The 25214-nt window shown below is 41.3% G+C and overlaps 2 protein-coding genes across 2 annotated transcripts; both read left to right on the top strand.

Annotated features, from left to right (window-relative positions):
- Window positions 1-12283: 12283 nt before the first annotated feature.
- On the top strand, window positions 12284-15826 carry LOC120417098 (uncharacterized). Its single transcript, XM_039579077.1, has one exon. It carries the CDS (start codon window positions 12284-12286, stop codon window positions 15824-15826), a length of 3543 nt encoding a protein of 1180 aa, XP_039435011.1.
- Window positions 15827-17407: 1581 nt separating this feature from the next.
- Window positions 17408-19042, top strand: LOC120417099 (uncharacterized). The gene has a single exon (XM_039579078.1). The coding sequence runs from the start codon at window positions 17408-17410 to the stop codon at window positions 19040-19042; it is 1635 nt and encodes a 544-aa protein (XP_039435012.1).
- The last annotated feature ends 6172 nt before the right edge of the window (window positions 19043-25214 follow it).

The raw sequence follows: 25214 nt of genomic DNA, 5'->3' as shown, positions 1-25214 counted from the left end.
AAATTATGGATTGGCCGAGAGTATTTAAATTTATTCAACTAAAATGGCACAGATTAAGCATATCCAAAATTGTCTTTCATCGTCAGCACAGTGATTTTGATTTTTTTATTCATGGTGACCTTCTCAAAATTTAAGTTTGAAATATTTTAAGCTAATGAGTAGAGACAAATCTAGTAAACGTCAAACCGGTCAAACATTCACATTGTGTTTCCACAAGACAATACCCACAGATAAAATCTACCAAATTTTCCCAAAACCACCATAAAAAGCCTCGAATTCAACTTCCAAATTAGGCAGCCACGCGTTATCTTTAAAACAAAACAAGCCGAAAATTAAGCCTGCTCATCAACCGAAAAAATGGCCGGTGCTACCGGTGTGACAATCTGGGGCCTCACAGCCACTGCCACGCCACGGTGGCCGCCATGTTATCTTTCGCGCAGCCAGTCGTAAAACTGCGACCTGAAAGGATTTCCCCATTTATATTTAAATTAATTCGTCATCGTCGTGTGCGAAAGGCCGTGTGGGGTAAATTGGGACGCCATGTGGCACACGAACCGAGGTTTATATGCAAATGAGGGCGCTTTTCCACGAAGTCGTCATGTCGTCGTGTGGCCCATGTGTAGCGAATTTACGGAGAACTTTGATAGCAATCAACCCCTGAGCTACTGAACACACGCATAACATGGGTAGAATAGGCAAAAAGGGCTGTGTCAGGGGACGACCCTCACGTGATCCCCCTGTGATTCGGATGAAATCTACATGACCCGAAACGAGATCTGGGTTTGTTAAAAGCCCCGGCAAGAAAAAAAAATACCTACAGCAGTTGCTGTAAATATTGTAGTTTGGAAGGCAAAAAAACGATGTACAATTTAAATGCATTCGTTCCTGACTCGGCAGTTGGTCCGAGTTCCAATTTACCCCGGTATATTTAAATGAACCTAAAGTTATACAAAAAGGGGCAAAAAATCAAGTCAAGATAACAGTAACGAAAGCAACAAAAAAACGGGAGCAAAAAAAAGGGTCAAAATGTTTTGAGTTTCTCTTTACTTCCAATTTGGCGTGAATATAAAAACATAAACAGGACGAATGCAAAATAGAGCGTCGACCGACAAACGGTTTTTTCCCGTCCTCATCCTGAACCCAAAACTCATAAACTCCTACTGCGAGATTGTACCATTCGCTGGGCGACGACGAGCAAACCAGAAAAAAAGGGTTTCAGAAAATTCCGGTGAAACGACAGCGGCGGCGGCGGTGGAGAAGTTTGCATTCTTAACCCAAAGTGAGAGCAAAAAGATAAAGGCCAGCAGCAAGAACGGGACTGTGAAGGAAAATATTTTTATACTTTTATGCTACTTCTGGGCTCGTAAATCTTCTCTGCTGACGTAACACAATACCGGGATGCCAGCCAGCCTGGGTCTGAGACGTAATTGTAACCCCTTTTTTGCTGGGCTGCTCCGAATTGGTTCCATTTCCAGCTGTGCCGATATGGTGAGTTCCCCCTGCCAGGAATGCAGGGCACACACTGCAGTGGGTCTGGAGAATCTCGGCCTGAGGTATTCTGCTGCGCACGGCATGATTTTCTTGCAGGACTGAAAATTTGGGTTTAAAACAAAAATTCCCTTTTTATTTAAGTAATAAGTTTTTGAATTTTGAGGCGACAGTATCTTACACTTTTTTGAAATTGATAATTATAAACTTCATGAAAAATACTTCTTCAGAGTTATTTAGCAATGAAGTTTTATTGATTCAATATAAATAAAATAAGAATTTTAAATAGTAAAAAACTGGTTACAAATTGATCCATAAAACAAACTATTTTCTCATTTAAAACAAATCATTATGACTAGTTCTACAGTTATGACTGCAGCTGGATTATTTCACCTCTAAAGATTCTTAAAAAAAAACATTCAGTCGATAAGACATCCAGATCATCAAAAATCTATATAAGGAGAATTGTTAATAATATGCATGACTTTAAGACAAAAAAGTTTTTTATAACTTTTTATCACATAAGTCTATTTCGATTTTTTTTACCAACTTTAATTTTTTTAAATTTGTTGATGTGTGAACCAAAAGTGCGACCTTTTGAGCTATCGTGGAAATCGGAATGTTTTAAAGCCAATGCAATGTTTACTTCTGGAATTTTTTTTAAAAAAAGGTCCAAAAAACCAAATTTGCAGTTTTTGCTTCTTGGGTGTTTTTAATACCTCTAACTCAAGGCGGTTTCAAAAACACCCAAAAAGCAAAAACTGAAAAAATTGTTTATTGGACCTTTTCTAAAAAAAAACTCCAGTTTTCAAGTATTTGTCGAACCCAGAATATGTTTCCAAAAAAATCAGAGGCTTAAACAAATATTTCAAAAACTTAATTGTAAACTTTTCAGAATACCCGAGAAGAGCAGCCTGAAAAATCAAGCAAAAAAAATTTTTTAGATGCTTCAAAATATCAACGAAAGTTTTTGTGCAACCGGCTGAAAACAATTTAAAAGGCATTCCCCTGTGTTTATAATCTTTTTTAACATGTTTTAAAAAAAATTCAATGTTTGTGTATCTTCGATGTCCGAACAAGGCAAACAGATTTTTTGGGTAAAACTTATATTTTTTAAAGTAATGATTGCAAACCAACTGTACTAGTATATTATACATTTTCCAACAACTTTTGTTTTATTAAAGTGTTGAAATTGTGGCTTGCAACTTCAATTTTTATATATTTTTTATATTTTTAAACATCTCCTCCACCCCCCTCGTCATTATAAAATGGTGGGCTGTTTGGTAAGACTTAGAAAACTTCAATTTTCGTGTTTCTTTTCCTTTAAACCGCTGTATCTCAGCAACCAGAGGTCCAATCTTCAATTTCTCTTAGACAATTGTATAGCAAATTTTCTGAACTTTTCAAAAAAAAATATTTTTAGAAATGGTCACTCATGGTCACTATTTTTAAAAATTGAAAAACTGCAAATATTTCGCTAAAATCAAACTTTCAGTGGCTATATCTTGAAAAAAGAGGCCTTTATCAAAAAATCTGTAATGTACTTTTCGATTGCAAATTCAATTTTGCATTAAAAAATAATGTCAAACTTGTTTTTGCATAAAACTTCAATTTTTTTTCAAAAATCACTATTTTTTCAAAAATTTATAACTCGGCGGCAGATTTTTTGACCATGTTTCTCTATGGCTCAAAAGTTGCGGATTTTTGTCCCCTAAAACATATCAAAAAATCTCAAAAATCAAAAAATACGTATTTTGGGAAATTGAGTTTTAGTGAAAAAAAAGTTGATAAAAAAATCTGCAATTTTTTTTCCGTGTACCTATTTTTTTCTCAAAAGTCCTCAACAATACCTACAACTTTGCCGAAGACACCAAATTGATCAGAAAATTCACTCAAAAGTTACAGCTGTTTGAATATTTACATACCATTTTTGTATGGACAGCTGCCAAAATTGTATGGAGACTTGTATGGGTGAACCAATGACACAAAATAGCATATTTGGTCATAGGGAAGGCCCCCACAAAGTTTGAACCAAATAAGAAAATACAAATAAAATCCATTTCCGGTTTTGGTAGAGAATCGCTCACGTGTTTTCATTAAAGTGTTGAAATTTTGCCTTTTGAAATTCCATTTATATATTTTTCGGCCTAATAACTGTGCTACAATCCAGACTCGATTATCCGGAGCCTCGATTATCCGAAGTTTCGATTATACGAAGGTTTGTATGGGACTCCGGATAATCGAATCACGAACAAATTTTTTTTTCGTTTTATTTTTATTTTCTTATTTTTAATATCAAATTCGGGCTCTACGACCCAATTTCAGTCAAATTTGAATATTTGATTGCCATTTAAATTTAAGAAAATGTTAATTTTTCAATATGCTATCACCACCTTTTATGCCACCATCTTGGGTTTAAAAATTATAAATCATTTAGAATAGTTTATGAGTTATATTTAAGCTTGACCATCAAAAATAAGACATCGAAAAAAAAAAATTTTCATGATTCGATTATCCGAAGTGAAATTTTTTCGAGGCCTTAGGATAATCAGGTCTGGACTGTAATAAATAAAACAATGACTGGAAATTTTTAAAATTCCAAATTTGTAAAGAAATTGAAAAACCAATAATTGATTAGAAAGCTTAAATAAACCTAATCAATACTGGATGTATTTTAGGTAAATAATATATTTTATCAATTTTTAGCATTTTTTGTTTTTGTTATTTTTTATCAATGACTTTATTTTTCTTTTGTAAGCTTATAACGTGATCTTTCAAAGAGTGTTTGTAAATAACACAAATTTAACATTAAACTACATTCTTAAGTTTCATCACAAAATAATGACAACAAATTAATAATAATATCAAGATAAACAGAAAAGTAGACTTATGATTAGTATAATTTATAGTTAATATTACAGCAGCGTTTGAAGCTTTTCAATGTTCCTAATTAGAAGTATAAGTATATTCAACTACAAGACAAGTTCCAAAACCTTTCAAATATTTTTGAACAACAAACAAATGCGCTTCCCAGAGCAATCACCTCCGCAATTGACCATTTATACCGCACAAATAAACACACCCAAAGAGGTGTGAAAAAACACAAAAGTCACCAAAGTTCAAAATATTTACCTCGACCGCCGAACCCAAGCCGATGACATCGATACCAACTCGATCATCTCGTTTCGAAACCCCCATTCGAAAGAAAACCGGTTTCCCAACCGCCACCACCAGCAGCACGGCGGATATCACGCTGCCATGTTGGTATTTCTTGCCCGGACATTCGAAAGTTCAACCGCGAAACCGGTTTGGTTGACCATTTCCGATGACCTCAAACGGCGGGGTTGCGAATTCCTAGATTGACTTACCTTTTTATTGTTGGATGTGTTGCTCAGGGTGGTTAAGTGGCCATTTTTGTCTAAGCCTAGCCATGCCGATAGATCCCATTGGTGAATTTTGCCAATTTGCTTTGGTGTGCCATTTCTTGGCTTGCAAAAGATGACCTCATCCTTTTTGGCAAAGTCCTTCGTGAGGGTCGCATTCTGCACGCCTTCTTTCCTCTTTTTTTTTTTTGAAGTGCCGTTTGTTCACTTGTTCCGCTTTCAAAACAAAACACGCAATGCCAAAAATGGCAGCCATAAAATCGTGTGCACTTGATGCAGATGTGCAGACACACACTCACACAAACTCTTACTTGAACGTATACACGCAAACACGCGAGTGGGGCAGAGCAGCAGCTCCAACAATGTAGTACAAATTATGCACGCCACATTCCACACCTCGACCTCCCCCCTGGCCGTCACCAACTCTCCGGCCGTAGAATGCACACTCGACACGCTGGAGGTCGTCGGATCAACAATTTTGCACAATTTCCACTAACCGACGAAGAAGACAACGACGACGACGACGAGTTGCGACGAGTCGCGCGATCCCGGCGACACCCGGCACTTTCACGTTTCACGCCGCGAATGTCAAGTACTCTGGCGAACAACAATGTTGTGTGTGAGGCTTGGAAGTCTCGCCGACGACGACGACGACGACGACTCCGAATTTGCTTATTCTTCTTGACGAGACTACGCGAGTTCAACTCTGCTCCTCAGCTAAGGCGTCGTTGATGATCGCACGGCCATGACAGGCCCGTTGAGGAGGTAGAAGTGCTGTTCAAAGCGGAGTCAGAAAAACTCGTCTGTTTCTTTTCTTTCTTTGCACTCTTCGGCTTCTGGGCCCGGTGGTTTGTTGTTTTCCACACACATGAGGATCTCCTCTCCGTGCACAATACTCGATCACTTGCAGCAGCAGTTCACTCCGGGAAAGGTCGATCTTCGGTCGAACCTCGGTCGATCGCGCGCGCTTGTTTCTACGGAAAACTGTCTTCAACCACTTCCTGCTGGACGAGGGAACCGACCACGGCGAGTGTTGTCGCCGAAAAAAAACCCCTCCAACCGGCGTTCCGCGGGAGTGTGTGACACAAGTGTGACTGACTGACACTGGTCGGACTGTGTCGACCCGCGAGTTGCTGCTGCTGCTGCGGCCGCGGCGCGGCCACCCGTTCTTGGAATCGAAAGTAGATTGAAAAAAGATGCTATCAGAATGAAAGACTTCTGATAGAAAACTGCCCAAAATTTGTACCACCACAATCTTTCCTACAAAACACAAAAAAGCTATAAAGTTTCCTCCTCGGCTCGGGCCCCGGGGCTGCTGCTGCCGTTGCCATCGTCTGTATATAACATAAAAATCCGTATGTATTTTTCCGCTCTCTTCGCCTGACTTCGGTTGTGTTTGTGCGCCGCAGCAGCAGCAGCTCTTTTGCTGAAAAAGCTTAGAGGGTCGACACAACGACGACGACGGGGTGGTGGAGGACCTCGCCGTCGCTGGTTGCCACCCCGGGAAAAAAGAAATAAGGTAACATTTGCCTTTCGTCGACTTGGTTGTAATGAGCGGGCTGAAGCGGGAGGACGTTGTTACAGCGAGGTTTGTACGTGTGCTGGTGTGTGTGTGTGTGTATGTGCCAACCGACTCGGTGTGCTATCTCTTCGGGCCGGCTGACACAAGGAAGTGCACACACGTGCACCGTCTCCGGCCGTCACGGAATCAGAGTGTCTGAAGGGCTTAAAATGTGCGGAAATAGATTTGTCAAATCTTGCAGACATTTCAATAAATTGAGTTCAAAATCAAAATAACTTCTTACAAAAATTCTGATTAAGAAAAAAATACTTATTAAAACATTCAATAAAACGGTCTAAGGTTCGTCACTTTTGTGTACACCGTTCAAATCTTTGTAAAAAGTGGCAGATTTTGGTTATGTGTAGTAGCTAGATTAGGTAAATTGAAATTGTTTTAAAATTTTTCAAAACATTATAAGGTCTTAAACAACCCTCAGAAGCTTGGGAGAGTCTCGATCTTAAAACAAGGTAAAGAAAGAGGACAGTTGACGATTGAAATAATTAAAAAGATTAAAATTAAACCTGTGCAGAAATGTGTTTTTTTTTAAATAAGCTTTACAAAATAAAATTTAACTATTGTAGCAAAGTTATGTATTGCTTGAAGAAACGCAAACTACACTTACCAAAAATTCCTGAAATCGGTTCCATAAAAAAGTACTAAATCTGGTCTTGCCTTAAGTGTTTCATTAAGGTTGATAAAAATAACCAAAGGTACAACATTTTAACATTTGGTTTCTCCGTCTTGATTAGGAATATGTACAATTCAAAATATTCTTTCGTTAAAAATATGAAACGCAAAGCAATGCATTTTTCATACCAATGGAGACGCCTGGTACAAACCAAAAATTAAGATGTTGAATAAAAAATACTTTTTTTTAGTTTATAGAAATTAAAGGTATAAAAAAGCAAAACATTTAACAATACGATTTATAATAATGGTTATTAACAAATTATCTCAATTGACTTGAAACACCATGCGTTCTAAATCGTTCCTTTTTTTATTCAAGAAAGCGAAATTTTTATATGAAAATCTCCCATAGATCATCTCAATTTATAATATTTTGCTTCCACCATACTCATGGCTCTTAGGTTTTTACGTCAAAGTATCGGTTTATTGTTTTCTTTTTATGAAAAATGATGTTATATTCATTTAGTAAAATTTACATTTTCAACTTTTTCGGGATTATAATTGTCTGACTACATACGTGGATAAATTCATTTCAAACATCAGTTTTTTAAGAACCTTTTTGCAATTATGTTGTTTAATTACTTGTTTTTCTTATCATTCTCGAACGACGAGAAAGCCTACTTTACTCTACTAAAAATAACAGAATCGAAAAATAATACTTTTCGATACAAGGGCTGAAAAGTTCTACACTGAAGGCACTGAAATGGGTGCTGAAAAGTTGAACTTTTCAGCACTTGTATCTAACGTATTACTTTTCAATATTATTTTGATTTAACGGTGAATTGCCTAAACACTTGGACATTTGACTTAAATTCAATTGAAAGGGTGTTTTCAGAATGTCAACAAATTTTGTATGGAAGTCGGTAAAAAAAAGCACCTTCACATTTTTTTTTGTGAAAATATATATCAATTAAATTATTATCACCAAGACACAAGATAACAAGATGTTAACTGGTAAATACTCCCAAATCCAGTCCTGTTGTTTGGAAATCATTGGTTTTCAAAATAGTCTGAGGATTAAAGAGAAAAAAAGCACAAAAATTTAAAATATTTTCAAAAGAGCCCAAACAAGCTAAAAATTATTTTAAACGTAGGAAAATGCATTTTAAATTGTTTTCTACTGAATACTTCTTCTTCTAGTTTGATTGAAATGTTGATGTCTAAAAAAATTCTGCCCCTTGATTTTTCGAGCCGGTTTAAACAAAAACTATCACTTAATGCTTTGCTTTTTACATTATTAAAAACACTGTAAACTACTGCTTTGCTCGCTTTATACATTACTGTAAAAAAATCGTCGAATGTCAATGGATGCATGCAAATATCTTTATTCTCCTGTAGTTGAATGTCTTATTTTGATCTGTAATCCCAATGAAAATTCCAAGTATTATCAATTTTTTGCTGATTTTTAAGGGTAAATTTTGAATGAACAAAAACATTACAAATTTGACAAATAAAATACTAAAAAAACATTAATTCATTCGCCTTAATAGAGCGCATCCATCAACCACGTGGTTATAAGGGGGAATTGGGGCTATGGCGAAAAACCACGCTTCATACAAAAAGTTTAAATACCGTAAACCGGGGGTGACTTTGATAGGATTTCAATTAGTTTTTGAAATATTTTCCAACAGGTAAGGTTTTTCTCAAGATTATCATTTTTAAAACATGTACTGGGGTAGACCACACAAAGTCCATGCACTGTTTTGGAAAAAAAGTTTTTTCAATAGTGTTTAGAAAAAAAACGTTAAAAATTCTTACTTTAAATTGCAAGAGAATGTCCAATGTCGTGAAATAGCAAGAGAATGTCCAAACACAGGTCCTAAAAATAGTAGGGTCGACAGAAAAGCTGCATTTGGCATGTAATTGACAAATTACCACAAAAGTGTTCCGAATTTGTGGGTGTTCCAAATATGTGGGATGACTGTATAAATTTTAGATTATATTGCTAAATAGTCAGAATTTTGCCTAAAATTTGTTAAAACTAGTTTTGTTTATAAAATTATCGATTATATTGCATTTAATACTGAATTCGAAGCACGAATCAAAAGTTCTTACATTTTACATGAAATTTGTTCAACTGAAATTGCCTATAAATTTGCTGATTTTTTTTTCAAATTGTGTTTCAAAAACACGTATTATTTATTTTTTACAAACTTATTAAACCTTATCCTGGTGGAAAATTGTCCAAAGAATCCGAAAATGCATTCCGTTTGTCGATCCAAAAACATGATCGTTGAGAAAATCCTGACACTTTGAGAAGTTTAAAATATTGACTTTCATCAACACTTTCTTAACTTTAGTTAACTAACTTTAATTGTACTCTTCATTTTACGAAAAAATGGAAAACCTATCAAAGTTACCCCGGCTATTAAAGTTACCCCGTTTTACGGTATATGGAGAAAAATGAGCCTTGAAGAGGGGGGGAAGGTTGAAAATTAAAAAAGGAATTTCACGCGGTCTATGCACGATCCATACATGTTGGTCTGTGACGATAATGGGTAAATTTCTTTGTAACCCGTGGTCTCTGCATCTGCCTTTCAGATTATTTTAGGAGTCAAATAAATAAAAGGTTAGCTTTTTGAACAAAGCATTACATTGTTTTTATCAATTTACAGTTAAATTTTATGTTGAAATTTGTATTAAGTGCATTTTGAAAATAGTTTAAAGACCTAGACAATTTTAAAGCTGTTTTTCGCTTTTTGTTGAAATTAATAAGTTTTTTTTCTAAAAACATTGATCAACAAAATTTAGCATTGACCAGATTGCAAGATTTCGTTTTTATTTGTAGCTTATTTCTTGAAAATTATTTATTTGATCGACAACAAACTCAATTTTGAAACAGCCACCATTTCCATCAGGCAAATCTAAACTCCGCCATCCATGAACGAATAAAAACGCCGACAAATGCTGCCGTTGCTTGTGTGTCATGTTTTCAATCAGCTTAATGCGTGCTGCTGAGTCAGAGCAAGTGGGGGGGACCACACAGGGGCCAGGACGACATCTCCATCAAGGAACGCATGTTGGCAGCCTTATTTCACATTCCTGCCATTTCTTGGTCCCTCCTGAGAGGGGAGAAAAATGTCTTGAATTTGTCGTGAGGAAAACTTATTACATTTTCTAAGGGAATTGGGATGGAAGGGGGATAAAGGAAAATTGTATCAACTCTCTTGAGTCATGAAAGAAAGGGGGTTTGAGGGGACACATACTTTCAACCCACACAAACTCACACTCGGGTGAAAGAAAGAGCTGTCAATCCGAAGCTGTCGGTCCATCAATCGACACTCGGCCAAATGAGCTTTGCTCATTTTAAGCAGGCCAGACCAGACCGAAGACAAACCGAGCTGATTTTTCCTCGACGATGTCTTCTAGGTCAGTCGATGCTGTTGTAACGGAGCATGTTTGTGTGTGTGACTGTCTGTATGTACGACGGTTCTGTTGGCTGTCAAAAGGCACACACCGACCGACCCAAAAAGACCGAAGCTCAAAAACCCAAGCCAAGCCAAGCTCAACGACGAACCAGCCAAGCAGCAGGGGCATAAAAAGATAACAACATACTCCGATTGGGTATCCGAACGTAAATTATAACTTTTTATTAGATTTCTGACGAAAATATAAACGATTCGACGGCTGCCTGTCGTGTTTCTCGTTTTCCATGTTATTTTGCCCTCTCTCACTCACTCACTCTTTCGACAAAGCCCACCACCACCGGACGGACTCCGAACTCCGAAACCAAACTCACCCAAATGGGCTCCGTCCGTCGTATATCTCTCACTCTCCCGCGTATAAAAGTTAATGTTTTTCTTCTGTGGTGTAAGTGACGACTTACACAAAACCTGTGTATGTGTGTCTGTATGTGCCCCCGCTGACTAAAACGAGCTCTTTCTCTTCCCGAAACGCGCTCCTCAGGCCACACGGCTCTATGTTATTCTTTTATTACAATTTTTATTTTATATATGAAATTTAATGATGACGAAGCTGTCCCAAACCATAATCAAGTGGTAGGGGAGAAGAGGGGAAAGCCCAAGAGTGACAGTTTCAGCGCATTCCTCGTCTCATCTCGTCATTTTGCTCGCCGCACAACGCAACGCAACGCATCATCAAGGGTTTCGCGAAGGCTGGGCTATGTGCAAGAGTCAGAGGTTGTGTGTGGCTGTGTGGATTGTAAAAGATTTGATACTTTGCCGACCACCGGCAGCATTGGACCTGACGCATGACAACTACTGCCGGCCAAGTTTCCGCAGATTTTGCTAAGAAATTATAAACTTAGAGCCGTTTTCTTTTTATTAATGTTATAAATGTTCTTATTTAACTGTTAAAAACTTTTAATAAAAAAATAGTTTACTTAGGCCGATGCAATTTTTTTAAAGTTTTTGTCCCTCGGCAAAAAAAAAATGGAAAAAATGAAATAACAAGCCATGCTCACAAAATTTGAATGAAAAAAATGTGTTAAAATGCATTTTGCACTTGTTCAATAGTTATGAAATCATTAGTTTAAAAAAAAAAGATTTACTAAAACAAAAATATTAGCCAAAAAAAATGTGCGATACTGTACATAGAAAATTTTCAAAAATTAATTAATTTTTTGAATTAACCCAAACATGTTGACAATTATTCAAAACGCAAGGGAATTCATTTTAAATTTATTGCAGCTGATTGCACTTGATATTACATAAACATTTTGAAGTTTTTTTTTGAATTTTTTGCCCCCTGATTTTTCAGGATTTTTGGGGTGACAATCACTTTAAAAATTTTTTGCAAATATTTGTACCAGCCTTGAACTAAAAAAACACTTTTTTATTATTAAAAATAGAAATGGCAATATTTTTTTTAAAGAATCCTGTTCTGGTTGCACTGCCATATTTCCCCAACCAGCGTGATGCACAACCCTGCGCATCTCGTTCAGCTGTGGTTTGGCGCGCCGTTAACGGCGGATGGAAGGTTCGAGAAAGCAAGCAACAAAAGGAAGGTTCAAGAAGAAGAAAAATCGGCGTTCATCAGCATCAGTCTTGCTTTAACACGCGAAGCAAAAGGAAGAATAAAAGCGGAAGTTAGTTAGTTATTCCGGCGTGTTTTATTTCGTGTCCGTTCCGGGTTCAGCGACCAAGTCCAAGTTCTACGTTAAACATATGGTCCTTCAAGTCCGGATAGTCGGGAACCGGTGAACATGGACAAACTGGAACGGGTCCGAAATGCGCAGCTTGCGCAGGTGAAAAGGGAGCTTGCAGCGGCCGAAAAGCTCGGCGAACGGAAAGCGTCCATTGGAGAAGCGACGGATCGGCTGGAGCTGCTCAAAGAACTCGCCGGAAAGTTCCGGCAGACACAGGAGAGCATCGAACAGGAGCAAGAGAATCCGGAGGTCATTGCCTCAGTCCACGACTATCGGGAGGAATTTAACGAATCGTACTACGCCGCACGGAATCTTTTGGAAAAGTACATCGTTGACAACAATCCGGATGAAACAGGTTCTACGGATAGTGGCCACACGGTGATCGATGGAAACGGCGAACTGCGCGAAGCGATGCGACTACTGCTGAACACTCAGCGTACCATGATGGAGCGTTCGGGGAATGCAGGTGGAAATCTGGAGCCGGCGGGGAACAACGTACCGAATGTTAGACTTCCGGCGATCGACGTGCCAAAGTTCAGCGGGGAACGGAAGCACTGGAGCTCTTTCAAAGATATCTACACCACGACCATTCACAACCGGAACGATTTGAGACCGTCGCTGAAGATGCAGTACTTGGTCTCGTATGTGGACGGGTTCGCGCAGCAGCTAGTAGGCCGGTACTCGATCTCCGATGCCCACTACGAGGAGGCATGGACAGCGCTCACGGACTACTACGACAAGAAAAAGTTCACCGTATTTGCCTTGGTTCGAGAGTTCGTGGAACAACCGGCGGTGGAAGAAGCAGTTTCTGGCGAACTTCGAAAGCTCGCCACGACTTCCGATGAGGTCGTGCGTCAACTCAACGCACTTGGAGCTGAGTTCAACACACGAGATCCGTGGCTTATCCACATTCTGCTGGAAAAGCTCGACGACGAAACGCGTTCACTGTGGGCGCAACGTATTGTCGAAGTGGACAACCCCTCGTTGGACGACTTCCTGAAATTTTTGGGCAACCGGTGCGATGCGCTGGAAACCTGCTCAGCGTTTTCGAGGAAGGTGTCGCCGAACGTTCCCAAGAAGGAGACCACGAAGAAACCGCCGTCGGAGAAGAAAGTGCAGTCGTTATACTCGGCGGCGGTGGAGGAAAAGTGCGCGAAATGTTCCAAAGAACATCCGTTGTACCAGTGTGACGAATTTAGGAAGATGGACCTGCAGTGCAAACGGGATCTGGTGGCACAGGAAAAGTTGTGTTACAACTGTTTGCGATCGTCACACATTGCCAAGTCCTGCAGTTCGAAATCAGTGTGCCGGAATGCGGACTGCAAACAGCGTCACCACACGTTGTTGTGCCCGAAAAGTACGGTGAGACAAGTGGTGAACGAGAGCGCAACGGAAGAAAACTCCACGATCGATCCTGTCGTCACGATGGTGGCGCAAGTGCCAGCGGATGTGCCACGGAAAGCGTTCATTCTGCCCACAGCCATCATCCGCATTCGGGGAGTTGACGGCCGTCTGATTCAAGCACGGGCACTCGTCGATTCCGGTTCAGAAGCATCGTTGATCTCGGAGGCCTGCGTTAGCAAACTCGGACTGCCACGTGCCAACGGAAAGGTGGCGGTCACCGGTATGGGGCAACAAGCTGCTGGAACAACGCGAGGAGTGGTGAAGCTCGAAATTGCCAACCGGTTCGACGACACAAGCGTGCTACAGACGATGGCCTACGTCATGGGGAAACTGACGTCCACACTCCCAACGCAGCTCTGCCAGGTGCATCCAAGCCTCTTGGACAGAGATGTTCAAGATTTCCTCGCTGATCCGGCGTACCAGCGTCCGGGGCCGATTGATTTGATCCTGGGATGTGATGTCTTTCTTGCTCTATTGCGGCCGGGGCAAGTCAAGGACGACGGAGGGGTTCCTGTTGCGCAGAACACAATCTTCGGGTGGATTGTGTCCGGGAATCAAGCCATCTACACGCATCGTATCCAAGCCAACGTCTCGATAGTCAATCTTCACGCAGAGTTAGACATCAATCGCACCTTGCGGATGTTTTGGGAGCAGGAAGAGATTCCGAAACCGGCGCAACTTACTCCATCTGAAGAAGCTGCCGCCGAGTTTTTCAAGTCCACGCTTTCACGGGAGAAAGATGGACGTTTCATCGTACGATTGCCGTTTGACGAGTCGAAACCGGCGCTTGGGGAATCGCTGGGTCCAGCCATCAAACGATTGCGATCAATGGAAAGGCGTTTCCGGAGTGATTCGGAGTTCCACAAGCTTTACTCCGATTTCCTCACCGAGTACCAGGCCCTGGGGCACATGGAAGAGGTGCCAGCGAACGAGGTGGAAGTAGAAGCTGGAAAGTGTTGCTATCTACCTCACCACGCCGTCGTCAAGGACAGCACGACAACAAAATTGCGAGTGGTTTTCGACGCCTCCTGTGCAACGTCGACCGGAGTGTCCCTCAATGACAGGCTGCTTGCAGGACCCAACGTGAACCAGGAGCTGTTCTCTGTGTTTCTGCGCTTTCGAACCTACAAGGTGGCGTTTACGGCAGATGCTGAAAAGATGTACCGACAGGTGTGGGTGCATCCAGCGGACCGGGACTATCAGCGGATCGTGTTCCGCGAAACGGAGGACCAACCCATCAAGCACTACCGGCTGTGCACCGTTACTTACGGCACCAAGTGCGCTCCGTACTTAGCAATCGAATCGATGAAGCAAGCAGCCAGCGAGTTCAAACTCAAGTATCCGGAGGCGGCCCAGAAGATCGAGTTGGACACGTACGTCGACGATTTTCTCTCCGGAGCACAAACGGTGCAGCGGGCGAAGGAGTTAAAGAGCCAAGTCGTGGAGATTCTGGAGTCCGCTGGTTTCCACCTGCGGAAATGGACCACGAACTGCCCGGAGCTACTTCAACACGCGGCGGAGACAGACCAGACGCCGGTTGAGGTGAAACTGGACGAACGAGCGAACGCGGTCAAGGCACTTGGAATTTTGTGGCATCCCAAGGAGGACGAATTCTCGTTCAAGGTCAACCTCAGCCCGAACAGTGTCAACACCAAACGACAACTACTTTCGGATTCTTCCAAGTTGTTTGACCCGTTTGGATGGCTGGCACCCGTGACCATCAAAATCAAGATTTTGTACCAGCACTTGTGGCTCTGCGAACTCTCTTGGGACGATGGTCTGCCTGCTACTGTTGAACCAGCGTGGAAGGAGATCAAGGAGACGCTACACCTCCTGGAACAAATACGCATCAGGCGATTCGCACCCAACAAGGACGGCAAGATCGAGTTGCACGGGTTTTCGGATGCATCGGAAGCGGCGTACTCGGCGGTGGTGTATGCGAGGGAACCTGACGAAACTGGACAAGCGGAGATGAACCTACTGGCAGCTAAGACGAAGGTGGCGCCGATACGCCAAGTGTGCGTACCCAGACTGGAGTTAAACGGTGGGACTCTTCTGGCAAATCTGATGCTGGCGATAGTTGCGGCGCTTTCGCATCTCGAGGTGGAACTCTACGCATACACGGACAGCAGCATTGTTCTTCACTGGCTATCTGCGCACCCACGCAAGTGGAAGACGTATGTGGCCAGGGTCTAGCTCATTTCCCCGAATGACATTTCCCCGAATGCCATTTCCCCGAAAATCATTTCCCCTAATTGGTCACATCCCCGAATACCACTTCCCCTAATCAGCCACATCCCCGAATGCCATTTCCCCGAATATCATTTCCCCTAATCGGCTATATCCCCGAATGCCATTTCCCCTAATCGGCCATTTCCCCGAATGCCATTTCCCCGAAATGACACTTACGCCAATTGCCGTTTATTTAAATTTAAAATTACTCGAATTTGCATATCCCCTAATCATCATTTTCGCTAAAGCCTTTTTCCATGACTAACAGTTATTTTCTTTCTCAATTTTACCGAACAAACAGCTTTTTCGGGTATGCTGATGATCTCGCTGTTGATTAAATGTTGTAAATTGGGTAGTAAAGCCCTTTGTCAATTTTTATGAACTACGGCAAGAAACACGATTGAAAACCATTTCTGATAACTTTTTTTTTTATTCATTTTTATGCAAAAAAAAGTTTTTTTTTCTGAATCATAAAAAATAACAAAATTTCTATTGCATTATTATTATCATGTCTATAAGAAAAAGGTATTTGTTTTGAGAATGTATAAAAAATAGTCTGTAACAATATTCATTGTATTTGAATGAATAGTACCAAACCATACAACACCCCTTCCCCCCTAAAATGCTACGTCTGTTCTGAGTGAAGCCAAAAAGAAAGTTGATCATTCAAGGCCAATACGAACCTTTCAAGAAATATTATATGTAGTTTGATGTGATAAAAATTGCCATCATTTTTTTTCTTACACAGTCGACTCTCTGGTTGTCCATCTTCTCGATATCAATAATTCTCCATCTATCGTTGAATTCTTCAGTCCCTGTTTGCTTTAAAAATCTCTTCCGGTTGTCAATAATTTCAATTTTCATGGCTTGCATAGACATTTTTCTTGGCGAAACGAAGCTTTAAAGGGTGTTTGACATTAGTTTGTTTTTGTTTGATGGACGTTGCCATGATTCTCTCCCATAGCTGGGAGGGGGGGGGGGGGGGACTCAATCGAGTCTTCATTTTGCATCGTTCTGTAATCTGATGATTCTCTTCCTCGACGGTCTCTTGGATATTGACAAGCAGAGAGTCGACTGTAAAATGCTATTTCCTCAAACGCGGTCAAGCCGAAATGCCCGGTGCCCAGGAGCGCGCGCGCTCCGGGGCACCGGGCATTTCGGCTTGACCGCGTTCGGGGAAATGGCGTTCAGGGAAATGACTATTCAGGGATATGACTAATCGGGTAAATGGCATTCGGGATTGTGGCCCATTCGGGAAAATGGCATTCGGGGATGTGGACGATTAGGGGAAATGGGAAATTCGGGTAAATGGAATTCGGGGAAATGACCATTAGGGGAAGTGTCTTTTCGGGGAAGTGGCATTCGGGGAAATGTCCCTTCGGTAATATGGGTTTCGGGGAAATGTCATAGATTCATGTGGCCAATCGTACGTCGGCCATTCTCGAAGTGCTGCCACGTGATCGCTGGAGCCACGTGCGAAGCGAGAACAACCCGGCAGACTGCGCCTCTCGTGGGCTCACCCCAGCTGAGCTGGTAGCGCACCCAATGTGGCCCCATGGACCCAAGGAGATGAACTCGAAGGATGACAGCTGGAAGAACGTACCACTCGAACCGATAGACGACGAGGACCTGTTGGAAACCCGCCAGCTCAAGGTGTTGCACAGTACTGCAATGGTCATCCGAACGGACTACAGCATCGAGTCACGGCTGTTGGCACGGCGGTCGAGCTACACGCTCATTGTACGTACACTGGCGTACGTCAATCGTTTTCTGTTGGCACTCAAGTCTGAAGATGCAAACTTGGAACCAGGTCTGTCCCCAAACGAAATTTACGATGCGAAAGCTCAGTTGGCTCGATTTGCACAACACGGCGCGTACGAGAAGGAAATTCAGCTGCTACTGAAAGGCGAAGAACTCCCGGCTAAGGACAAGCTGTCTGCTCTTCATCCGTTTCTTGATGGCCAAGGCACAATGCGAGTAGGAGGGCGGCTTCAGAACTCCTCGCATCCGTACGATGTCAAGCACCCCATCATCTTGCCGGGCAGCCACAAGGTGACGGAGCTGTTGCTGCGAGAACTACATTTGCGAAACCTGCACGCCGGACCTACACTTCTCACAGCTACGGTCAACCAACAGTACTGGGTGATTGGACTCCAAGCAGCTGTTCGTCAAGCGGTTCAAGGTTGCGCCCGGTGCGTGCGGCTCAAGGGAAAGACGGCTTCGCAACTCATGGGCAGCCTGCCTGTGACTCGAGTGATGGGGACTAGAGCATTTGCGCACGTCGGCGTGGATTACGCAGGTCCAGTGAAGGTTCACGCATCCTGCGTGCGAGGCGTAAAGACCACAAAGGGATACATCGTAGTTTTCGTGTGCATGGCCACAAAGGCCGTCCATTTGGAACTCGCCAGTGATTTATCTACCAACACCTTCATTGGCGCACTGAAGCGGTTCGTATCGAGGCGTTCGCACCCGAACGAGATGTGGTCCGACTGCGGCACAAACTTCGTGGGAGCAGACACGTGGCTGAAGGAGATCCGAGGTGCGCTGGAGAAGCACAACGTAGCTGCTAACCGGTTCCTGACTAATTTGGGCATCAAATGGGTGTTCAATCCACCATCAGCACCGCACCGTGGTGGGCTCTGGGAGGCCGCGGTAAAGAGTGCAAAGAAGCATCTGGTCGCGGTGCTAGGATCCGACGCAGCTACATTTGAGGAACTTTCAACGGTGCTGACGCAAGTAGAGGCATGCCTCAATTCACGTCCGTTGTGCCCACTTTCAGCGGACCCGGATAGCTACGAAGCATTGACACCTGGTCACTTCTTAGTTGGACAACCGCTAAACCTCATCCCGGAACCAGGTGTGCAGCACCTCCCGATGAATCGCTTGGACAAGTGGCAATTGGTACACAGACATACGACGGATATTTGGAGCCGTTGGCGGGATGAATATCTCGCTCACCTGCAGCCAAGAACGAAATGGAGGACGACCGAGACCAACGTAAAGGAGGATCAGCTGGTGCTGGTCAAAAACGACAACGCACCGCCGACTCAGTGGGAGTTGGCCAGGATTGTGAAGCTGCACCCGGACGCATCTGGAGTTGTCCGGACGGTAACGCTGCGACGAGGTCAAGCGGAGTACTTGCGCCCCGTTCAAAAGATCTGTGTACTACCAACTGATTGAGGCACAGGTGCCTCAAGGTGGGGGAGTATGTTCTGGTTGCACTGCCATATTTCCCCAACCAGCGTGATGCACAACCCTGCGCATCTCGTTCAGCTGTAGTTTGGCGCGCCGTTAACGGCGGATGGAAGGTTCGAGAAAGCAAGCAACAAAAGGAAGGTTCAAGAAGAAGAAAAATCGGCGTTCATCAGCATCAGTCTTGCTTTAACACGCGAAGCAAAAGGAAGAATAAAAGCGGAAGTTAGTTAGTTATTCCGGCGTGTTTTATTTCGTGTCCGTTCCGGGTTCAGCGACCAAGTCCAAGTTCTACGTTAAACAAATCCTAAAAAACAAATTAACTACAATTATAACTATAATCATCTTATAGGGGAACTATACCCTTTCTCAGCCTATTTCTATTATCGGCCTATCAGCACTTTGATCATGAATTACAGCTTTCATAAAGAGTTTTTGACTGTTCCAAAGCAATAAATAGCTCAAACAAAAGTGAGCAAGCAACTCTTCATTGTTGATACATCTGAAAATGTTGATTTTATAGCGGAAAACGGCAAAAGTGATGAGAATTGGTCGAACGGCTTAGAGTGATTAAAATGGGCATATTTCCCCTATATTCGGAACACACACAAACTTGGAACAATTTGTCAATAGGATGCCACATTAGAGTGTAACAAAAATGACTTTTTGGCGGACATTCAGGGGTTTGTTCCGGCAGGTTCTGCGTCGTGCCTGGGTGTGGTCGTCGTGTGTGCTGGTGATGATCGGGGTGTGCGCCTCCAACCCATCGCTTGTCCGGCGCAGGGATGTGGCTCCGCTGGCTTCGTCATCAGCTGAGTGAACTTGCTGTGAGCTGCTGCTTGCCGTAATCGTTGCTGGACTCGGGTGAGAGCGTTCTTTATTTTACTTTTTTCTCTTTTTAGTTTATACTTTGGTCGCGTTCGGTTCCTTATGTTTATTTTATAATTATTTTAACTGAATTGAAACAGTATTATATCATTAGTCATACAGAAGCGGTTCGCACGCGACAGTTTCCATTGATTGCTCATTTTGCTCACAGCAAGGCCGGTTCCGTGATATTCGGTTTGGACCTCGTGTTTGGTCGGTTCGATTCGGTGTGCGTTTGTTCAAGCATGTATGTTCGATTTTTTTGCAAATATTTACTTTGATTCAGTCTTTCCACAGCCGGCTGTCTAAGTCTGAATCAGTTTTAATCCAACAAAATATATAATTAAACAATTAATTTTCTCTGTAGCAGCATATATAAAAAAACTTCTTAAAATTAATCAGCTAAAACTTAAATAAAACAAACATTGTCTCGACAGCAACATCAGATGATTGCCTTGAGAATAAATTGGAACACCTTAAAATTAAATTGACAATTACCAAACGGGAATTGTCTCTACGGCAGCATCCGATTGCTTGCCTTGAGAATAAAACTATAACCCTTAAACACATTATGCCATTGGTCGCAACGCTTGCTTAGAGCGTATCCTAGACCTTATACCTTCCCAAAAACCGTCCAACTCCAAGCGAAACTTACTTGAGGATACCGTGGAGATTTTCCCTTAATACTCTGAAAAAAGTGGAGCATCAACACTTCCCGTCTTCCAAATCCCTTTCCTTGTCCCTGGTGCGCGGTGGAGATGGGAGCGGCCGGCAATGGACGGCTGTCATGGTGGTGAGAATCTGGTTCAGGTGGAATTGGTTCTATTCCCAATTATCAATCCTAGGCAACTTGGGCTTAGACAATCATCACATCACATGGCGAAATCCAGTCTGCAATCCGCTAAAATCACCGTCTCCTAGCGAAGCGAAGCGACATTCAGGGGTTTGTTCCAGCATACTGAGCCCAAATCCAAAATATGAGCTTGATTGGACGTATCAGGAGCTGGCGCTCCGCCCTTCAATTTTAAATGGGATTTAACCCGTAACCCGTCCCAGCAAAATCAAATGGCGTCTCGGGCGTCGCGAGGTGCGACGCATATCACATTGGTGGCCAAAATGCCTAAAAAAATGTTAAATCCCATTTAAAATTGAAGGGCGGAGCGCCAGCTCCTGATACGTCCAATCAAGCTCATATTTTGGATTTGGGCTCATGATGACCACCGGAATAAACCCTTGAATGCCCGCCAAAAAGTCATTTTTGTTACATCCTAATGCCACATGCTACTTTCCTTTCAGCTAAACTATTTTTAAGGAACGTGTAAAAGTATTTTTTGATAAAAAAATACTGCTGTTTAAAACTATTCTATCAAAAGATTCAAAATCTGGTTACATTTGCAATTTTTTTTTTCGAATTTATGGATTTAAACATGAAATAAAACGCTTAAAAATTGCACCTTAATCACAAAAAAAATGCTTTCAAATGAAGGTAGAAACGAATCATTAATTATAGATTTTCATTCATTATTCAAACAAAGGACTCGGGATAAAAAGTTTATTTATAATTTTTGTGTTGCAGCGTTCTACGTATAATCACAGAGGATTCATCTAGATTTATGGAATGTTGAATGCATATATTCCATGTAACATTTTATAATTATGAAATCGTCTTCAAATTGAAACCTTTAGAGTAGAGTATCTTTTGAAATCGTTCCATTATGTTTTTCAATGCATGTGATGGCACATCACATACATTTTACTAAAACTTCTCGACCATGCATTATATCCGCTAAAACAAATGACTGCAAAACAACTCTAATCGTGCACAACTAATTTTATGACTTGTTTCTCCTTTTAAATTAAGACTTTAAAAAAAAAACTTCATCATCCCGGTACGAGAATCGAACTCACGACCTCTGGATTGGAAACCCAGCACGCCGCTAATCGAAACCCATCCCCTACCGGTCAGTATTCCCAGTGAGTAGAATTACTCTTTGAAGGGACCTGACTTTGCCGAGCCAGACAGGAATCGAACCCATCACCTTCTGCTTACAAGGCGAAACCCGTAACCTCACGGCCACGGAAGCTCGGAAGCTTTTTGGCTCATGGTTTTCATTTTTTTTTTTTTTAATCAGGGGAAATTTTCTATTTTTTATGCAGCTGTACCTTATTTTTTAATAGATTCAGAGTATTTAAAGAGTTTTTTAATCCAATATCAAAAGACAAAGTCCAAGGCCTAAACAAATCACATTTTTTACCGAATTTTCATCAAACACAATTCATATTTTTACTTTGAAAAAATCAAGCAAAAAACACAAAAAACTACTAAAAATCAAATTTCAAGCTTGATATTTGAAATTTCGCAACAAAATGTATCACTTTACAGCTCTGCTAACTATAAAAAATAATAATATTTATCAATTGATTTGCAAAAAGAAAAATCCTGGACTTTTACGTCTTTTTTCTATCTATGGTTCAAAAATTCAAAATTCGTTAAAATATTAAAAACTGTATAGTTGATTCAAAATGCGATTTTCCTAAATTAGTTCGGCAACAACCTTTTTTTTATTTTCAGTTGTTGTCCGTGAGCTCTGGTCGAGGTCAAGGGAAAGGCTAAAGAATCCAAATTCAAGCATAATTTTCAAAAAAAAATAAACAAGCTTTATCGCAAAATTCATGTTACATTGTTACATTTATGCTACTCTCCAAAAATGTCAAATTTTTAATGAGTGGATGAACTTCATTTTCCTGGGGTTTTATTACATTTTCCAATATGCGATTAAAAAAATGTTCTTATAATGATTATAAAAGCCATATTTGATTAAAAATACAAAAATCAACGTTAAACACTTAATTTGTAAAAAAATGTCCAACACAAAAAAAAACTATTTTAAACAAAACTATATTTTCTTCCCTGACTCCTTCAGGAAAAAGAGGAAATCAAATGTGCATTGACCTATTTGCTTCCATTTTCAATTATTTTAGACAAATTGTGGAACTGTTTCATTTGAAATTTCAAACAACGCATTGGGAGTGTAAAATTCAGTTCCTAATTACATCATACTCCTATTAAGCTAATAAAGATTACAACCACCGCCAATCGCAACAATTCAATTAACTGCCGCCACTCGCCTAACTTATCGAATCCAAACAATTCGACGCCAAATAACACTCAATCGCCCCGTAGTGAGTGATTAATCGCTTCATTTAGAACCTCGCAACACAAAACTTTCTCCATCCCCCGCATTTCACCAGAACCATTCTAAAACTCCCTCCCCTTCGGTTAGCCTGAGTTCGATGTTCGATGCTTTCACTCCAGGATCTTTCAAAGTTAATTACGCTTGGAAAACATTTTCAGTGATCCCCGCAGCGCAACACCATCCGAATCCGAAAAATCGATAATTTATCACGCTGCCAAAGAATGGTGCTGTTGTTTCAGCTTTCTCTTCAGACATCGACCGACGCCATCTTATTTACGCCCTCCTCCCCGTGCTTACATAAGCGACGTTAGGAAGCAAGGAAAATTTCCAGGAAAAACTTGTCCGACCCCTCATCAAAAATTCACCCTCACCGACTCGAGGTTGAAACAACAACAACATGCCTTTTCCCTTGCCTCTCCCCTCTCAAGGGACTTTCTCTATCCCTGCGCCGCAGCAGCTTCTGAGTCGAGCCTGGTAATTTTAATAAAGATATCACATCGCGTGGCGGTCCTAGAACTCGACATGTGGCGTCGGCAGCCTCGAGGGGGCGCCAAAAACTGCGGTAGCAAGTCGTGCCGGCGACGCACGTAAGGGATTTGTTAACACTGAATTCCAATTTCCCCCGTCGAAAACCCTCCTCACCACCACCAAGGATGAGTTCCAAGTCAAGTGATGAATATTCAACGATGTTGGCTTCTCCCATGTTGACGAGATTACGACGAGCAACCGTCGGAAAAGGGAAGAAACACGGCAAAAAGGGACCGGTTTCGTCGACGCGAGGGACGAGGGTGAAATTTATAATAATAGAACGCTTCTCCTCTCCTCGAAGCCATGTTACACTTTCACAGGCCAGAGGATGACGCAAACTCCGACTAGAGATGGGGAGAAAACGAAACGAAACAAGGATGATGGCTTTCTGATGTTATTTATATTCAAATTTAGTTTCTTACATCGGTGAAAATCTCCTGCAGAGTGCGAGGAGCTCCCTTTCTCCGGTTCTCCCGGGATTACCGTGGATTACGGCGCGGGGTCTATAAATATGCATCAAGATCTCAGTCGTTGAAATTTCCGCATTATTCTCACTCGACGAACCTTTTCAAAGCGATAGGGCTGCTCAAAAAATCACGTTTCCTCACTACTTTGATTTAGAAAATCAACATTTCTCCAAAATAGCTGAAAACCCACACAAAAGATGGCGCTCTAGTTGGTTCGTGTCCCGGGAAGTGTCAGAAATCGTGCCCTCAGAGCCATCTGTTGGCGGGTGAAGTCAGGCGCTCGGTTGTGAATTAAATAAGCGAAAAGTATTTTTAAGGGTCCATAAAAACGTTTTACGACCATCACAGCTTTAATGCCTACGGGAAGGTGGATTCGGGTATCCGACGGTGATTCTGTTGACGGGTTGCAAGGGAAGTTATCAACCAATGGAAAGGTTGAATGGAATAAATATAACAATTCAAATTGGCTATCCATAATTCAAAAGAATTACAATTATCCTTTATAATACAAATAGTTATTTTCTACACTTCTCAAATTGACCATTCTTCTTATTTTCTGATTTGGAAGAAACTTTGTTCATGCATTCCCTTTGTCGAAAGAATGCATCTTGCATGATATGTTTTTCCATACAAGTCTTCATACAATTTTGCGATCTAGTCATACAGAATGGGTATGTAAATATTCGAAAATCTGTATCTTACGAAGAAGTTTTCTTATCAATTTGCTGTTTACGGCAAAGTTTTAGGTTATGATTTGGATAATAATAATTACACGTAAAAAAATCTATTTTTTTTTACTTTTTATCATCATCAACCAGAATTTCTGCACAAACATTTTTAATTAACTAGTTTTAGCATCTTCAAAACCTCCGTGGTTTCGATATAAATTTTGACTCACCGTCTACAAAATAATTAACAAAAAAAAACTATTTTTACACTCCGAATGTTGCCAGATTGGGTCCGTATTTGCATTTATTTATTTGCACAGTTAAAAAAAATAACTATTTTCCGATTTAATTTTACCACAATTTATGTAGAATGAATAAAATAATACACGTAAAGATGCAAATTTATTCATTTTTACCTCAAATTTTGATCTCA

This window comes from Culex pipiens, chromosome 1 (genome assembly GCF_016801865.2).
Source record: "Culex pipiens pallens isolate TS chromosome 1, TS_CPP_V2, whole genome shotgun sequence".
In the NCBI taxonomy this organism is placed as follows: domain Eukaryota; kingdom Metazoa; phylum Arthropoda; class Insecta; order Diptera; family Culicidae; genus Culex; species Culex pipiens.
The sequence above is the reverse complement of the archived record's forward strand: the minus strand, read 5'-3'. Positions and strand labels throughout refer to the sequence as shown.

Excerpts from the sequence above, each read along its gene's own strand:
- LOC120417099 (XM_039579078.1), top strand. The coding sequence starts at position 17,408 with ATGTGGCCCCATGGACCCAAGGAGATGAACTCGAAGGATGACAGCTGG.
- LOC120417098 (XM_039579077.1), top strand. The coding sequence starts at position 12,284 with ATGGACAAACTGGAACGGGTCCGAAATGCGCAGCTTGCGCAGGTGAAA.